Source organism: Nanorana parkeri, unplaced genomic scaffold (assembly GCF_000935625.1).
Source record: "Nanorana parkeri isolate BGI_ZX_2015 unplaced genomic scaffold, ASM93562v1 scaffold284, whole genome shotgun sequence".
NCBI classification, from domain to species: Eukaryota; Metazoa; Chordata; class Amphibia; order Anura; family Dicroglossidae; genus Nanorana; species Nanorana parkeri.
Genome location: NW_017306552.1, coordinates 1027538 through 1041690, shown reverse-complemented (window position 1 = coordinate 1041690; position 14153 = coordinate 1027538). Strand labels below are relative to the sequence as shown.

Genomic DNA, 14153 nt, shown 5'->3' with positions numbered 1-14153 from the left:
ACTACCTGGTGATAAAGTCACAAGCTTCTTTTGGGTCAGTGAAGGATTTCCACTTAGCCGTAGGGATGCCATGGCGGTCCATAAAATCTTTGGCAAAACTTTTACTGGCTTCCAGCTGAGCAGCCTTCGCTGTGGGACCAAAACATCTCACTCCAGCTACCGTCAAGTCATCCACAAGGCCTGAATAACAAAAATAAGAACCCAGTTTTTCATGTTAAATATGTGGGAATGCTGTAGGATCAGAAAGGATACTGAAGAAGGCAGCGTAGACAGCATTACCTGCAGCTAAAGGAGCTTCTGGCCCAACAACCACCAAACCTATGTTGTGGTTTTTGCAGAACTGTATAACCTGGGCATGGTCTTCAACTGGGACATCTGTAGAAACAAGAGGAGAGGAACATAGTTGGATATCATCAGACATAACCAAGACCTAGAACAAAATTTCTACATTTCTAAATGTGTCCCCAACTTTAAAAAAAAAAAAAAAAAGAAGGGGGATCAGCAGAGCTTTAGAGAAGTTTGTGGCAGACCATATACCTAGATACCGGCAAGCTCAAACCAACTTACCCCTAGCACAGGCAAATTAAAGAGAAAAAGAATTAAATGAATGTACACTGAATTAACAAGAAGCAGTACAAAAGAAGTAATTGTGCATTGAAGTTAGCTCATGCACATCAAATTTATTTTGTACCACGGGTTACAAGAATGACTTATTGGGCATGTGAGGGGCACATGTCCTTGGAACGATATAGAACATTGAATCCAAGCAAGCATTAAAAAAGGCAGAAAACACTTAAATTCCAACTGTGTCAGCCAGGAAACAAGGCTTGAAAGAGTAAAGTGAACCTCCTTTCCTCATCTGCCAATGTGAGGAGCTAGAGGTCAGTCTACTTAAAATACTTACAATAAATGCACATGCTTCGAAAAGTAACTACCATGTCCCTCATCTGCAGTGGCAAATACAACTTTTAGTCCTCCATCACAGATTCCTGTGAATAGATGACATGGTTGCACGCCATGGTTGTTACAGAGCCATGCACAGCTGCATGGAATTCAAAGGATAACAGCATGCTGTGGGGAGAAGAATCTCGCACTTCAGGTAAGTGGGATGTGACCATATTTCCCAGTTTCACCCTAAATATGGGTGGAAAATGAAATTTGGCCAGAGAGCTAAAGTCAGCCTTTAAAAAAAAAAAAAAACCTAAAAAGAGTGAGCTGTTCATACAGGGATTTCAGGTCCTGGCCCTTACCAGAGTTCGTGATCTTCCCATTGTTAGCAGTGCCAGCGTTTCCGGGTGCCACAAGGACTTGCTTCACATGGGCAGACTGTGCCAGCTTCCATGCCAAGGCATGCTCCCTGCCACCACTGCCAATCAACAGAACTGCTACGGCCATCTCTGCAAAGTTCAGAAAATGTTAGTAGAATCCAAACTTTGGATGAGTTATGTTTTTCAGACCCAAGAAAATCTAGATCAGTGTCTAAAAGGGCAATTCAATCAGGTTTCCATGGTCAAAATTATATAAAAAACACCCACCAGATCAAGATTACCGACCTTTCCGCTATAAAAACAAGGGTTGGTTTGTTGCCTTGATTCGTTCAGCTACCTTGTGGTGACAGTTTGGTATAATTGCTGGAAATGTGTCTGAAGGTTTTCATATATCCAGGTCATCATATAGCTACTAGGAGCTGGACTTGTTCTCCAACGTTGAATATTCACCACTCATCCAAATGGCTTCATCAAAATGTTCCCGACACTCAGAGCTGAGGAAGCTTTTAAGATATGCGGCACGATCTACATCAATGAAAACCTTCAGACATATTTCAACCAATTTCAGAAAAAAGTCTTGGTGAATGTGACCAAATTCTACTAGCTGACTTGGTTGAAACTAAAACAAGTACCGTATATACTCGAGTATAAGCCGAGGTACCTAATTTTAGCCAAAAAAACTGGGAAAAAGTATTGACCCGAATATAAGCCGAGGGTGGGAAATGAGGCAGCTACTGGTAGATAGATACCATTAAAATACATTAATATTTATTTAAAAGAAAAATAACCTAGCTCTGTAAGTGGAAAAGGGGGTACAGGGCTACATATCATGTACTACGGATCATTTAACCCATTCATATTAGCAGAGGATAATTGTAAATCTATTGTTCAGTGCACTCTATATGTAGTATATAGTACATGTACATATAGAGTGCCTGCAACAATACATTCCAAGGGTCAGGGCTTGCCAAGGGTCAGGGCTTGCCAAGGGTCAGGGCTTGCCAAGGGTCAGGGCTTGCCAAGGGTCAGGGCTTGCCAAGGGTCAGGGCTTGCCAAGGGTCAGGGCTTGCCAAGGGTCAGGGCTTGCCAAGACAGTCATGTATAGGAGGCACCAGATTGTTCCTGGGAAGAACATTTGGTTGGCCAGGATGTATTATTTTACGGTTTCTTTCAATATAACCCTGGCAATGGGGGCATTTGCCTTCTCTCCCCCTCAGCATGAAAACATGTGGCAATAACATTATGTAAGTACAGACACCAACTGTTCGAAAACAAATAAGACAACCCTATGCAGAATATGAGATAACTTCTAACCATTTACCTTCACCACCTGCACTGTTGCCGTGCAGGAGCATGGAGGAATACCAGTTTTATTTAGGTATTCCCAATAATAAACCCAGATCAAACAAATATACATCACCCAGCAAAGTATCTCTTTACATATTTGCCCAAGAACTTACAGGTTTGTTTCCAAACAGCTCAGCTTCCCTGAACATCCTATGGAATAGAAGATCAGAAGGGACAGAGCAGTCTCCAGCAGCTGTACAGCTATTAAGCTTGGAGAAGGGAAGAGGAAGGAAGGAGGGGCAGGGGAATGGCTAGCTTTGCGTGCCAGTGTGTTTGTGGATACGCACACAGGTTACTGGCGCACACTCAAGAGTGGCTCCATAGGACCCTGCATGGGAAAAGAGCCAACCTGAAACAGGATATCAGAATCAGTGCTCAGGGGACCAGCTTATTCTGCAGGAAGCTAAAACTTTCAAACATCAAGGAGCAGCATCCAGTGTAAGTGACTTCATCATTTGAAATCGCTTATACCTTTTGACCTTAAAATCACTTTAACTCTGTTTGAAGCCCAACACAAACAGCACAGAGCTTGCCCCGAGTTTAGACTCAGCAATACTCGCAGGAGAAATCAAAGGCTGGAGAGAATGTGGAAGGGGAGCATCAGTGGGTTGGAGGGCAATGCCCTATCAAGAGAACCTGTCACTTACCCCTGAATGGATGGAACCACCCAGGAACAGCTTAGAGAAGTGCACAACCGTATGGAAAGGGGAAGGACAAAGTCCAGCTTACACACTAATTCTTCCCCTGATGGGTCAGAACCTCCATTCAAGCTCCCCCAACAGTCAGAGGCCCATATTACTGTCCCTAAGGTCTGATCCTAAGAGCAGTAATGGCAAACGTCGTACCTGAGTCTATAAGCCTTCACTAAAAAAAAAACCAAAAAAAAAAAAAAAACACAAAAAACAGCTGCATGCGGATAAAAAAATAATACAAATCCTACATTCATTAGTTAAACAAGCATGTTATTAATTTACTTACAAATAGAGGTCATTCACTTCCTGGTCCACTTATGGCACAAATGATGTATGTGCCCAAGTGTTGCATCCTGGGACGGTTACATCAGCAGAGCATTGCTGGGAAATCTCATCTGCAATCTCAGGGAAAGGCATTTTCCTCCCCTGAGATGATGTGCATGGTCACATGTCCTAGTCGGACGAGTTCCAGGAAGTAAAAGGAGAGCTAGTAATCTGCCCTTAGTAAAAATGGCCACTGTCAGAAGACTGGGAAAGAGAAATATGGCATGCAAAAAAAAAAAAGCCGGCAATTATGTATGCGTTTGTAGATTGTCCTTACTAAACATTTCTAAAAGGTGTGTTAGTTCTTTTAAAGATATGGGTAAAGGTCCTCTTTAAGACCAGGTCTGGTTTAACATCTTTTTCCCTTCCCCAAGAGAAAAGCTCTACCCTGCAGTGCAACAGATCTCTAAAGCTCATGACACACTGCATGTGAAGCTGTGCAGAGCAAAGCAAAGCCGTCAGGCACGGAGCTTCGCATGCAGTGAGTGAGCGGAGCGCAGCCAGATGAATGACTGCATCTTCAGCCAATTGGCTTGCGCGGCACAACCGGATGGCGTGCGCACCGTGACGTGCGGGTTAATACGCGTGGGCTGATTGGCAAAGGTGAAAATAAAATGACACACTGCATGTAAAGGTCCATGCACCACCGATCTGCGCTGCTTCGCGCGTCACAGCCTTAAGCCCGTTACACACTGCACACAAAGCTGTGCAGAGGGAAACAAAGCTGTCAGACACGGAGCTTTGTGTGTAGTGTGTGAGCTGAGTGCAGGCAGATGAAGGACAGCACCTTCAGCCAATCTGCTGGACTTTGCAACCTGACGCACGGGTTTATACGCTGAAAATGACATTTTTTTTCATCTCTGCGCGCTCAGTTATGTGAGCTCTCGCAAGCGGACGTGCCGATAAAAAAAAAAAAAAAACACAAAAAACAGCTGCATGCGGATAAAAAAATAATACAAATCCTACATTCATTAGTTAAACAAGCATGTTATTAATTTACTTACAAATAGAGGTCATTCACTTCCTGGTCCACTTATGGCACAAATGATGTATGTGCCCAAGTGTTGCATCCTGGGACGGTTACATCAGCAGAGCATTGCTGGGAAATCTCATCTGCAATCTCAGGGAAAGGCATTTTCCTCCCCTGAGATGATGTGCATGGTCACATGTCCTAGTCGGACGAGTTCCAGGAAGTAAAAGGAGAGCTAGTAATCTGCCCTTAGTAAAAATGGCCACTGTCAGAAGACTGGGAAAGAGAAATATGGCATGCAAAAAAAAAAAAGCCGGCAATTATGTATGCGTTTGTAGATTGTCCTTACTAAACATTTCTAAAAGGTGTGTTAGTTCTTTTAAAGATATGGGTAAAGGTCCTCTTTAAGACCAGGTCTGGTTTAACATCTTTTTCCCTTCCCCAAGAGAAAAGCTCTACCCTGCAGTGCAACAGATCTCTAAAGCTCATGACACACTGCATGTGAAGCTGTGCAGAGCAAAGCAAAGCCGTCAGGCACGGAGCTTCGCATGCAGTGAGTGAGCGGAGCGCAGCCAGATGAATGACTGCATCTTCAGCCAATTGGCTTGCGCGGCACAACCGGATGGCGTGCGCACCGTGACGTGCGGGTTAATACGCGTGGGCTGATTGGCAAAGGTGAAAATAAAATGACACACTGCATGTAAAGGTCCATGCACCACCGATCTGCGCTGCTTCGCGCGTCACAGCCTTAAGCCCGTTACACACTGCACACAAAGCTGTGCAGAGGGAAACAAAGCTGTCAGACACGGAGCTTTGTGTGTAGTGTGTGAGCTGAGTGCAGGCAGATGAAGGACAGCACCTTCAGCCAATCTGCTGGACTTTGCAACCTGACGCACGGGTTTATACGCTGAAAATGACATTTTTTTTCATCTCTGCGCGCTCAGTTATGTGAGCTCTCGCAAGCGGACGTGCCGAAGAGAAAACTACATGACATACTGCACGCAAAGGCAGCGCGCCACCGCTCCACTCGGCGAGCAGCGCGTCACAGCCTTTAAGTGTTTTACAGTGCTGCCGCGACCTCCCCAAGTATGAAGTCAATGTAAAGAGATTTCGGTACAAAGGCCAGTTGTATGAAAAAACACTTTTGAAGACATCTAAAACCTGGAGGAGAAATATGGTGGTGGGTATCAATGCTGACCTTCCTAAAAATGCTTGTTCCCTGGCTGTTCGCGCTGACTTGTTGATAAAGCCGGTAGGGCAGCCTAAGAACAAGTATTGTTGCCCATCAATAGCAGCCTCCATGTTCATTGCAAGTTTTCTGTAAAGCATACATAACTGGATTCCGTGGATTTTTTAATATACGAATATAACTTGTGAGGACTCCATCAGAGAGATCTCAGCACCGAAGTTCCCAGCTCCAACCAGCTGCCACAAGAGCATCTCTCCTATACTGCCGGATCCTCTATTTACATCAGAGTGTGGGAAATCTAGCAGGAGTCGTCAGTTGTCTGCATCAGTACACATCACCAAAGTCCTTGAGATAGCAGCCGGGAAGAGGGTTTGGGTGGCTCATCCACAACTAGTCATTAGGAAAGCGGACTTTGTACTGTTCATCACCGCACAAAAAGTCATCTTTTCTGCCTCAAAATGTATTCATTTAGGACATCATTCCATACGCATGTGTTTGCATTTAAAGAGCAGGTGCCATGATCAAACACCGCAAATTCTCCTGCTGACAACAAAGGCCCCTTTAGAAATGTTTAGTAATGACAATCTACAAACACATACTTCTAGATAATTGCCAGCTTTGTATTCTTAACATACCTTGTTTCTCTTTTCTTCCCCATTCTACTCACGGTGGCCATTTTTACTAAGGGCAGAATAATCTATATCCCTTTACTTCTTGGAACTCTGGCACATGTGACTAGGACATGTGACCATGCACATCATCTCAGGGGAGGAAAATGCCTTTCCCTGAGATCTCCTGAGACGACAGAAGAAATTTCCCAGAAATGCTCTGCTGATGTAACCTTCCCAGGATGCAATGCTTGGGCACAATGACATCATTTGTGCCATAGAGGACCAGGAAGTAGAACGATTTGTAAGTAAAGGAAAAACAGATTTGTTTAAATAATGAATGTAGGATGATTTCATATTGGCATGCAAAGCTGCATGCTGATGTGATTTTTAGTAAAAGGAGGTAAAGGTCCGCTTTAATGGAAACACACAAAGCAACTCTAGTGCTCTCCAAAAATTATTTGAGCAAGACGCTCCCTGCACAAAACGCCTCTTAATACTGACATTGTGAGTGGGTACCATGTACTATCTTCACCTTCAACTCACCTCTAGGGGTGAAGGAAGCCTGTGCCCATGCTTCATTCAGTGGTGCCTCCCTCCAACCTCTGTGTCACCACTTTGTCCAGTAGTAATGTAGGGTCACTGGATCGAACCACAGTATGTGGCAGGGGACACAGGCATCTGACAAACCTGTAAGTGTTGGATGCCAGAGATTCTGCCGAAGGCCAAAGCTCTGAAAGGGAAGGACGGGGAGGGCAGCAGGGGGTATAGGAGCCCATTTGCACCAATCAGGTCAACTACAATGATTTGTGTTAACACAACAAAATCGGATCTGCTGCATTTTTGCTAGTACAAGTGCACCAACCCACAAACATGAATCTCGGCAGATTTTGGTAACGCCCACCTCCTCAGCACAGTGTGTGGGCAGGCACTGAAACTTCTTTCTTAGCAAGGAGCTCCTTGCTCATTTTTCTGGGATGGTGACATGTCACTTTAAAAAGGAACTCAATGCTTACAGAAACACGGCTTCCATCATTTACCTCCATCTGAAAAAGTTAGCTGCCTCAATATTTTGTTTATCCAAATCACCTCCGGCATTCTGAATTACTAACCTTAAAAAGGATATACAACCTCCCCCCCGAAAAAATAAAAAACTGTTTATACTGCGGCTTACAAGTCCTTAGATATGGCAACTGCATTAGTTTCCCTTTTCACCCAGTGATCCTCCTCCTAGCAACGCCTCTTGTCCTCGGGCGACAGCTCTCACTGTACTATAGAAGTAGAGTTATAACCCTGGGACAATCAGAGATCGCTAGGAAGTAACAGAGCATGCAGTTATCAGCTCACAAGATTACTGGAAGGACAAAGAATTATTATTTTGCTGCACTAACAAACTACGTAACAATCGTCTATTCAACAGGCAGAAATGGGTACAAATAGGAGAAGGTCACCGTTAGCTTTTACATAAACCGAGATCCTCATTTGATGACTTATTCTACATCAGACACACACAAGGCCACAGGATCAACATGACAGTCAGATCCATAGAAGTTGGAAAAAGGAGACATCAGCAATAGCAACCAGCTATTGAGGATGGAGATGACAGGAGGAGAACAGGGAGATGTCACTGACTCCATTGTAGAGTGAAGGACTGTGACTGACCACATGTGACATCAGACGGTGGAGGGGCGCTCCGCACGCTCGCCCTCCCAACACGAAGGGCGCTCCGCGCGCTCGCCCTCCCAACACGAAGAATGCTCCGCATGCTCTCCCTCCCAAAACGCATATGCACTCCATACAGCGTACAGACCTTGGATGAAAGGTTGGTGCTTGAAGTGACAACACGGATGGCACCGTGTTAGATACAGTCCATAATAGAAGTCACCAGCACTTGATGTGTGCAAGTAAAGCACTTTTTATAGAATCGTCACATGCGTCAAACAGCCAACACTTCGGGGCCACGCAGGGTCCCTTCTTCTGGGCGACATAGTGACCATGTCACCTGGAAGAAGGGACCCTGCGTGGCCAGGAAACGTTGGTTGTTTGACGCATGTGACGATTCAATAAAAGTGCTTTACTTCTTGCACATATCATGGAGTGCTGCTGGTGACTTCTATTATGGACTCCCAATACCAGGGCCGCTCCGCACACTTACCTTCTAACACAGCAGCAACCCACGTGTGTCCTTATCCTACTCTGCTCAGATTTATAATCATTGGTCAGGATGTGTCACCTGACCTGAGCGGCACCGCCCCCTCCCGGGCCGGCGGAATGGCATTGGTATAATCTCTGTCATGCTTCATGATGGTTATTACAACCGTGATTCCTCTAATAGAGGCAACTGTGTACTTCCCGCATAGAGAAGACTGCGAGTCCTAGCGTGCTCTGCGATCCACAGGCATGACGGGAAATGTAGTTTAATAACAACTGCTCTGTCCCAGCGATGCTCAAAGCCACCGTCCGCTATACAAAGCACACACGGGTGTCCTGTCACCACACTCAATCTAGCACAAGATCAGACTGGAAGTAATGTGCTGCTAAAGCTGTGACACTGCAGCGCCATCTGCTGGGCAATGGAGGGTAGAGAACAACAGCGGCTTGTGAGGGCCGCAGCAAGATATCTGAAATACAGCGCCATCTGCTGGCTAGAGTAGGGTGCCTCAAGCCATGTGTTCAGTGGGTCTCATGTATTCATTCAACTGCTAACTTTTGCTAAAACTTTTTTTATTAAGGCCTCATTCACACGAGAAAAAGCCGGCACGTATAGCTCCATGCTGCGTACACGGCTGTATTGGGCAATTCCCGGGAAGGACAGGTGCTGCGTGTGATTAGTACGCAGCCCCTGTCCTTCTCTATGGTAAAAGGCGGCCATACGCCGCCCTACGCTCACCCGCCCTGCTCGTCCATGCGGGTGCAGCTGTCCGTACTCGTACGCTGACAGGATGGATCCTGGCTGCGTCCGAGCCGGGACACCCACACCCGTACGGACTTGCACTTGGGGTGAGCGTAGGGAGGCTGCGTACTAATCACACATCGCACCTGTCCTTCCTGGGAACGGCCCGATACAACCGTGCACGCCGCACGGATTTCTAAGGCCCCACTCTACCCTATGTGAATGAGGCCTAAAGCTGGATTTACACCTGTGTGGTTTTTGCCCCGATGTTTTTTTAAAAACTAAAAACAAGGGAGCTGCATCAAAAGGTGTATTCACATGCATTGTTGCACGTTTCAAACACCTGCACTCGGCATTATACGTTAACACGTGTCATAACGAATCATCATTATACATGCCTTGAAATATGCATTGACATTAGTTTTTATGCACTTCCTTTCATTTCAGTGGAAAACACAATAACCAAAAATGCAAAAGATGTGAACCCACCTTACGCCTATAAAGATCCAAGAACAAAAATATCCTCTATAGTAGCTCAGCAGTCCTAAGATACATAAGTGGCTGCATTAGTTTTATTTCTCAGGCTTTCTCCACCTGGTGATCATGTGAATAACACACATTCAGTCCTTTTGTGGCTACACTCATTTCTCAATTGTATTTATGGGGGCAGGCATGGTTGTCACACAGGCTGGACTTCAAACATGTTTACCTTTGTTTATCAAATCTACATGGTGGATTGATGGGGCTAGTAGTTTACTCTATAAAAAAAAAAGTTTTTTTTGTGCTGTCTTTTCAGGAGCAAGGACAGGGCCTCTCCGGCAAAATCAATATGTATTTTCTGTATGTGCGAACAATGTTCTCAGTCTGAAAAATGAAAATGAATGCAGCCACCTCATCTAAGGACTGGTAAGCTGCAATATGTTACATGGAGGGGGAATTTATCAACGTTGTTGTATTTCTTGCACCTGTAATTTCCTCGCCAGTGACCTTTCCATGGCATGTTACAAGAATCTACTATTACTCTGCTAACCCTTTTCCAAAATGACTCTCCAGGCAAAACGAAGACAAATCAGCATGGTAAGGGCATATTTACCTGCTAGTGCACAGCTCCTTCGCAATTCTATCCAAAGCCAGTAGCCCACTTCTCCATGAGCAAGCCTCGGAGTTAGCTCTTTCACTCCCCACCTGTCACTACTACTCGCTTTCGTTGGGCCTGAGCACACCCCTGCCAGAGGTTTTTCTGTTCCCCAGTTCATCTCTGACTGAGCCTTCCCTGTTCCGGAGGCCACCCCTGCAGTAGCCTTCTCGCCCAGAGGACACTCCAGTCTGAGCCTTCCCTGACCCTGAGGACACCCCTTCTGATGCTATTCCTGTCCTGGAGTCCACCGCTGCCGAAGCCTAGTCTGTCCCGGAGGCTACCCCTGCCATAGCCTTCTCTCCCTGAGGACACCCCAGCCTGTGCATTCCCTGACCCTGAGGACACCCCTTCTGGTTCTATTCCTGTCCAGGTGTCCACCACTGCCGGAGGCCACCGCTGTCCTAGAGGCCACCCCTGCCGTAACCTTCTCTTCTAGAGGACACCCCTACCTGAGCCTTCCCTGGCCCTGATGATACCCCTTCTGGTGCTATTCCTGTACTGGAGTTCACCGCTGTTGGAACCTCATCTGTCCTGGGGGGCCACCTCTGCTACAGCCTTCCCTCCCAGAGGACACCCCTGCCTGAGCCTTTCCTGACCCTGAGGACACCCCTTCTGGTGCTATTTCTGTCCTGAAGTCCACCGCTGCCGAAGCCTCGTCTGTCTTGGAGGCCATCCCTGCCGTAGCCTTATCTCCCTGAAGACATTCAAGCTTGGGCCTTACCTGAGGACACCCCTTCTGGTTCAATTCCTGTCCTGGTGTCTACCGCTGCCGGAGCCTCATCTGTCCCGGAGGCCACCCGTCATAGCCTTCTCTCCCTGCGGACACCCCAGCCTGAGCCTTCCCTGACCCTGTGGACACCCGTTCTGGTATTATTCCTTTCCTGGAGTCCACCGCTGCCAGAGCCTCTTCTGTCCTGGAGTTCCCCCCTTCCGGATCCTTTCCTGTGGTGGAATCATCTGCCTGCTTACTTCTAAAGTGAAGAACCGTTCCTAGAGAATTCATCTTTAACAGACTGCTGTTTCTTACGTTTTAGGCAGCAAAATCTTGTGCAGGTAAGATTTTTAGTATTGGACCTTTAAACTTTTTTTTTTGTAATGTATCGAGACCTGGTCAGTTATGTTTAATTTCATACCATTTTGGGGGTTTGTATCTCACTCCACCTAGTCATTTTTTTGTTTGTATTCCTCTTGTTTACTGTCTTGTTTTTTTTTGGCTGTTTTTTGGACTTTTTATTGGTTATATTTTTTAAGTTTGAGGTTCTTTTTGTTACTTTGCCCATATGTCTGTGAAGCGATTACATGTATGTTTACTGTCTGCTCATTCATATTTTCAGAGATCGTGCCTTATGAATAATGGAAAAGTGGAATTATGCTTCTTTGGACCTGTGAGTGTGACCAACTTTTTTTGGTTGGGGGTTGCAATTAACATACTTGCTATGTCCATTTGCTCCAAAATCAGAGGTAAATTTATTGAAACTGCAGCAGCAGCAGCTGTCCATGACAAACAATCACCTAAATTCTGGCTTTCTCAAATCTTACCTAGCCAATCTAAGAGAATAACTGCTTGGTTACCATGGGCAACTGAGCATGATTTTGTCAGCTCCAGTTGTGATGAAATGCCCTCCAATGCATGCTGCTCATTCATGTGTAATATTACATTTTCCTGCAGAATAAGCTGTTACTTTCAGCCCTGTGCCAAATATCCTTTTTTAGGTTGGCTCCTTTCCTTTTCAGGTTCCAATGCAGTCATGCGTATGTGTGTTTAGTAAGATAGGTCTCCAAAAACACAAAGGAACTCCAAATCAAACTAACCACCAATTTAAGGAGCATTCCTCCACTGACCATCAATGTCCGAAGAATTTTCACACTGACCCCAGTGTAAGGAGCATTCTTCCCACTGACCACCATGTAAGTATTCTTCCCATTGACCACCTTGTAGGAAACTTTCTTCCCACTGACCACCAATTTAAGAAGCATTCTTCCACTGACCAGCAATGTAAGGAGCATTCTTCCCACTGACCGTCAATGTAAGGAGCATTCCTACCACTGACTGTCAATGTAAGCATTCTTCTCACTGACCGCCAATGTAAGGAGCATTCTTTATTCTTCCACTGACCGCCAATGTAAGGAGCATTCTTCCCACTGACCACCGGTATATGGAGCATTCTTCCTACTGACCACCAATGTAAGAAGCATTTCTTCCCACTAAACAGCACACTACAGTACCATAAGTTGTAGACATAGTAATTATTTGCAGGTGTTCCCGGAGACCTGAAAGTACTTTCAAGGGTTCCTTCATGTTAAAAATCTTGACAAAAGCTGGTGTACATGAAGCCTCCAGTACTCCAGACAAGATCGACTTATTTTATACAAGATAAAGAATACAACAGAAGTCCGTCTCCTGTTTTTGCAGCGAGAATCTGCACCTTTCCAGGGGGTGATTTAGCCCACAGCTTCAGCCACAGTTGAACTATCAGTTTCAGGTGTATCTTCAGCTTCTGTAACAGGCAACAAGCTGCATGTGAAATATTATAGCTGCAATATTTGACTCTACAACATTCACCAGTGACAATTATTTATTTTTATAAATGGTGTACAGATACATCCAGGCTAACTGTTATTACATTAAAAAAACCATTGCATCTAAAAGGTCGGCCCACACAAAGCTAACATTGGAGGTTTGCTACTTTGAGTCACGTCTTTTTTTTGCCAGAGACTCTGTTGGTGAAACATCTAAACTAATTTACCCAAATTGCGCCCATTACATCCAGCTGCTCTCACCATTACAAAGCAAATGAAGTGGCTTCATATTTCACAGACAGACTCTTCCTAGTGTAGAATCACTTTATTAGCACTTTTGATATGGCCGGGTTGCAGAGGGTGGAGGTAGAACTATTATTGTGTGGAAATCTTACAAGTGGCGAAATAAAAGAAGGAAGCAGCTGGTTGGAGTAGGTATTAGGTGGAAACCTGTGCTTTGACAAAATGCTAGTTGCCCAGCTGTCTCTGGCTTCAATAGTTTTCGGGTCAGTGATCCAATCAGGCAGATCAGGAAAGTCACAGCAAAGTCAGCACTGTTAATTTGCATAAGCGTTCCATGTGAGCGAGAGTATGGAAGCCATCGGATCATCAAGACAGCCAGGAACCTTGCATTTTCAAAAAGGGGTCAGAATGAGCTCGGCACAAGTTTCCTGTAACATCCAATATATCACAAACTCCTCCTAATATACAATGTATTACTCTATAAAAGCTGAGAAATGTAATTCAAAGACACTTAGTGATAAGCTGAACTAAGAGTATACAAAAATAATACAACAAAATGGTCCAGAGAACAGCTCGGAAAAGTGGGCAAAGTTTTACAAATGATGGAGAGAATGACATGGCCGCCATCAGACATTGTTATACACAGCCGTCATGTTCTGATGTTATTGTTTAAACCAGTGGTCCCTGAACTGCCAACTTGCAGGACAGATGCAGCCCTTTGCTTGCCTTTATTCAGCTACTGGGGCAATATTCCTCCCACTGCCACCAACGATGGGAGACTATTCCTCCCACTGACACCAATAATGGGACACTATTCCTCCCCCTGACACCAACGATGGGACACTATTCCTCCCACTGACACCAATAATGGGACACTATTCCTCCCACTGACACCAACGATGGGACACTATTCCTCCCACTGACACCAACAATGGGACACTATTCCTCCCACTGACACCAA

The 14153-nt window shown here is 45.3% G+C and overlaps 1 protein-coding gene across 1 annotated transcript in view; it reads right to left on the bottom strand.

The window, feature by feature from the left end:
* Positions 1-8602, bottom strand: part of GART (phosphoribosylglycinamide formyltransferase, phosphoribosylglycinamide synthetase, phosphoribosylaminoimidazole synthetase) — a 45047-nt gene extending 36445 nt beyond the window's left edge. The window contains exons 1-4 of the mRNA XM_018557459.1: positions 8544-8602; positions 1251-1402; positions 280-375; positions 6-180 (exon numbers count right to left, since the gene is read on the bottom strand). Of these exons, the coding sequence (XP_018412961.1) occupies positions 6-180; positions 280-375; positions 1251-1395 (416 nt within the window). The 5' untranslated portion in view covers positions 1396-1402; positions 8544-8602. The remainder of the gene's footprint in view (positions 1-5; positions 181-279; positions 376-1250; positions 1403-8543) is intronic.
* Positions 8603-14153: the final 5551 nt, after the last annotated feature.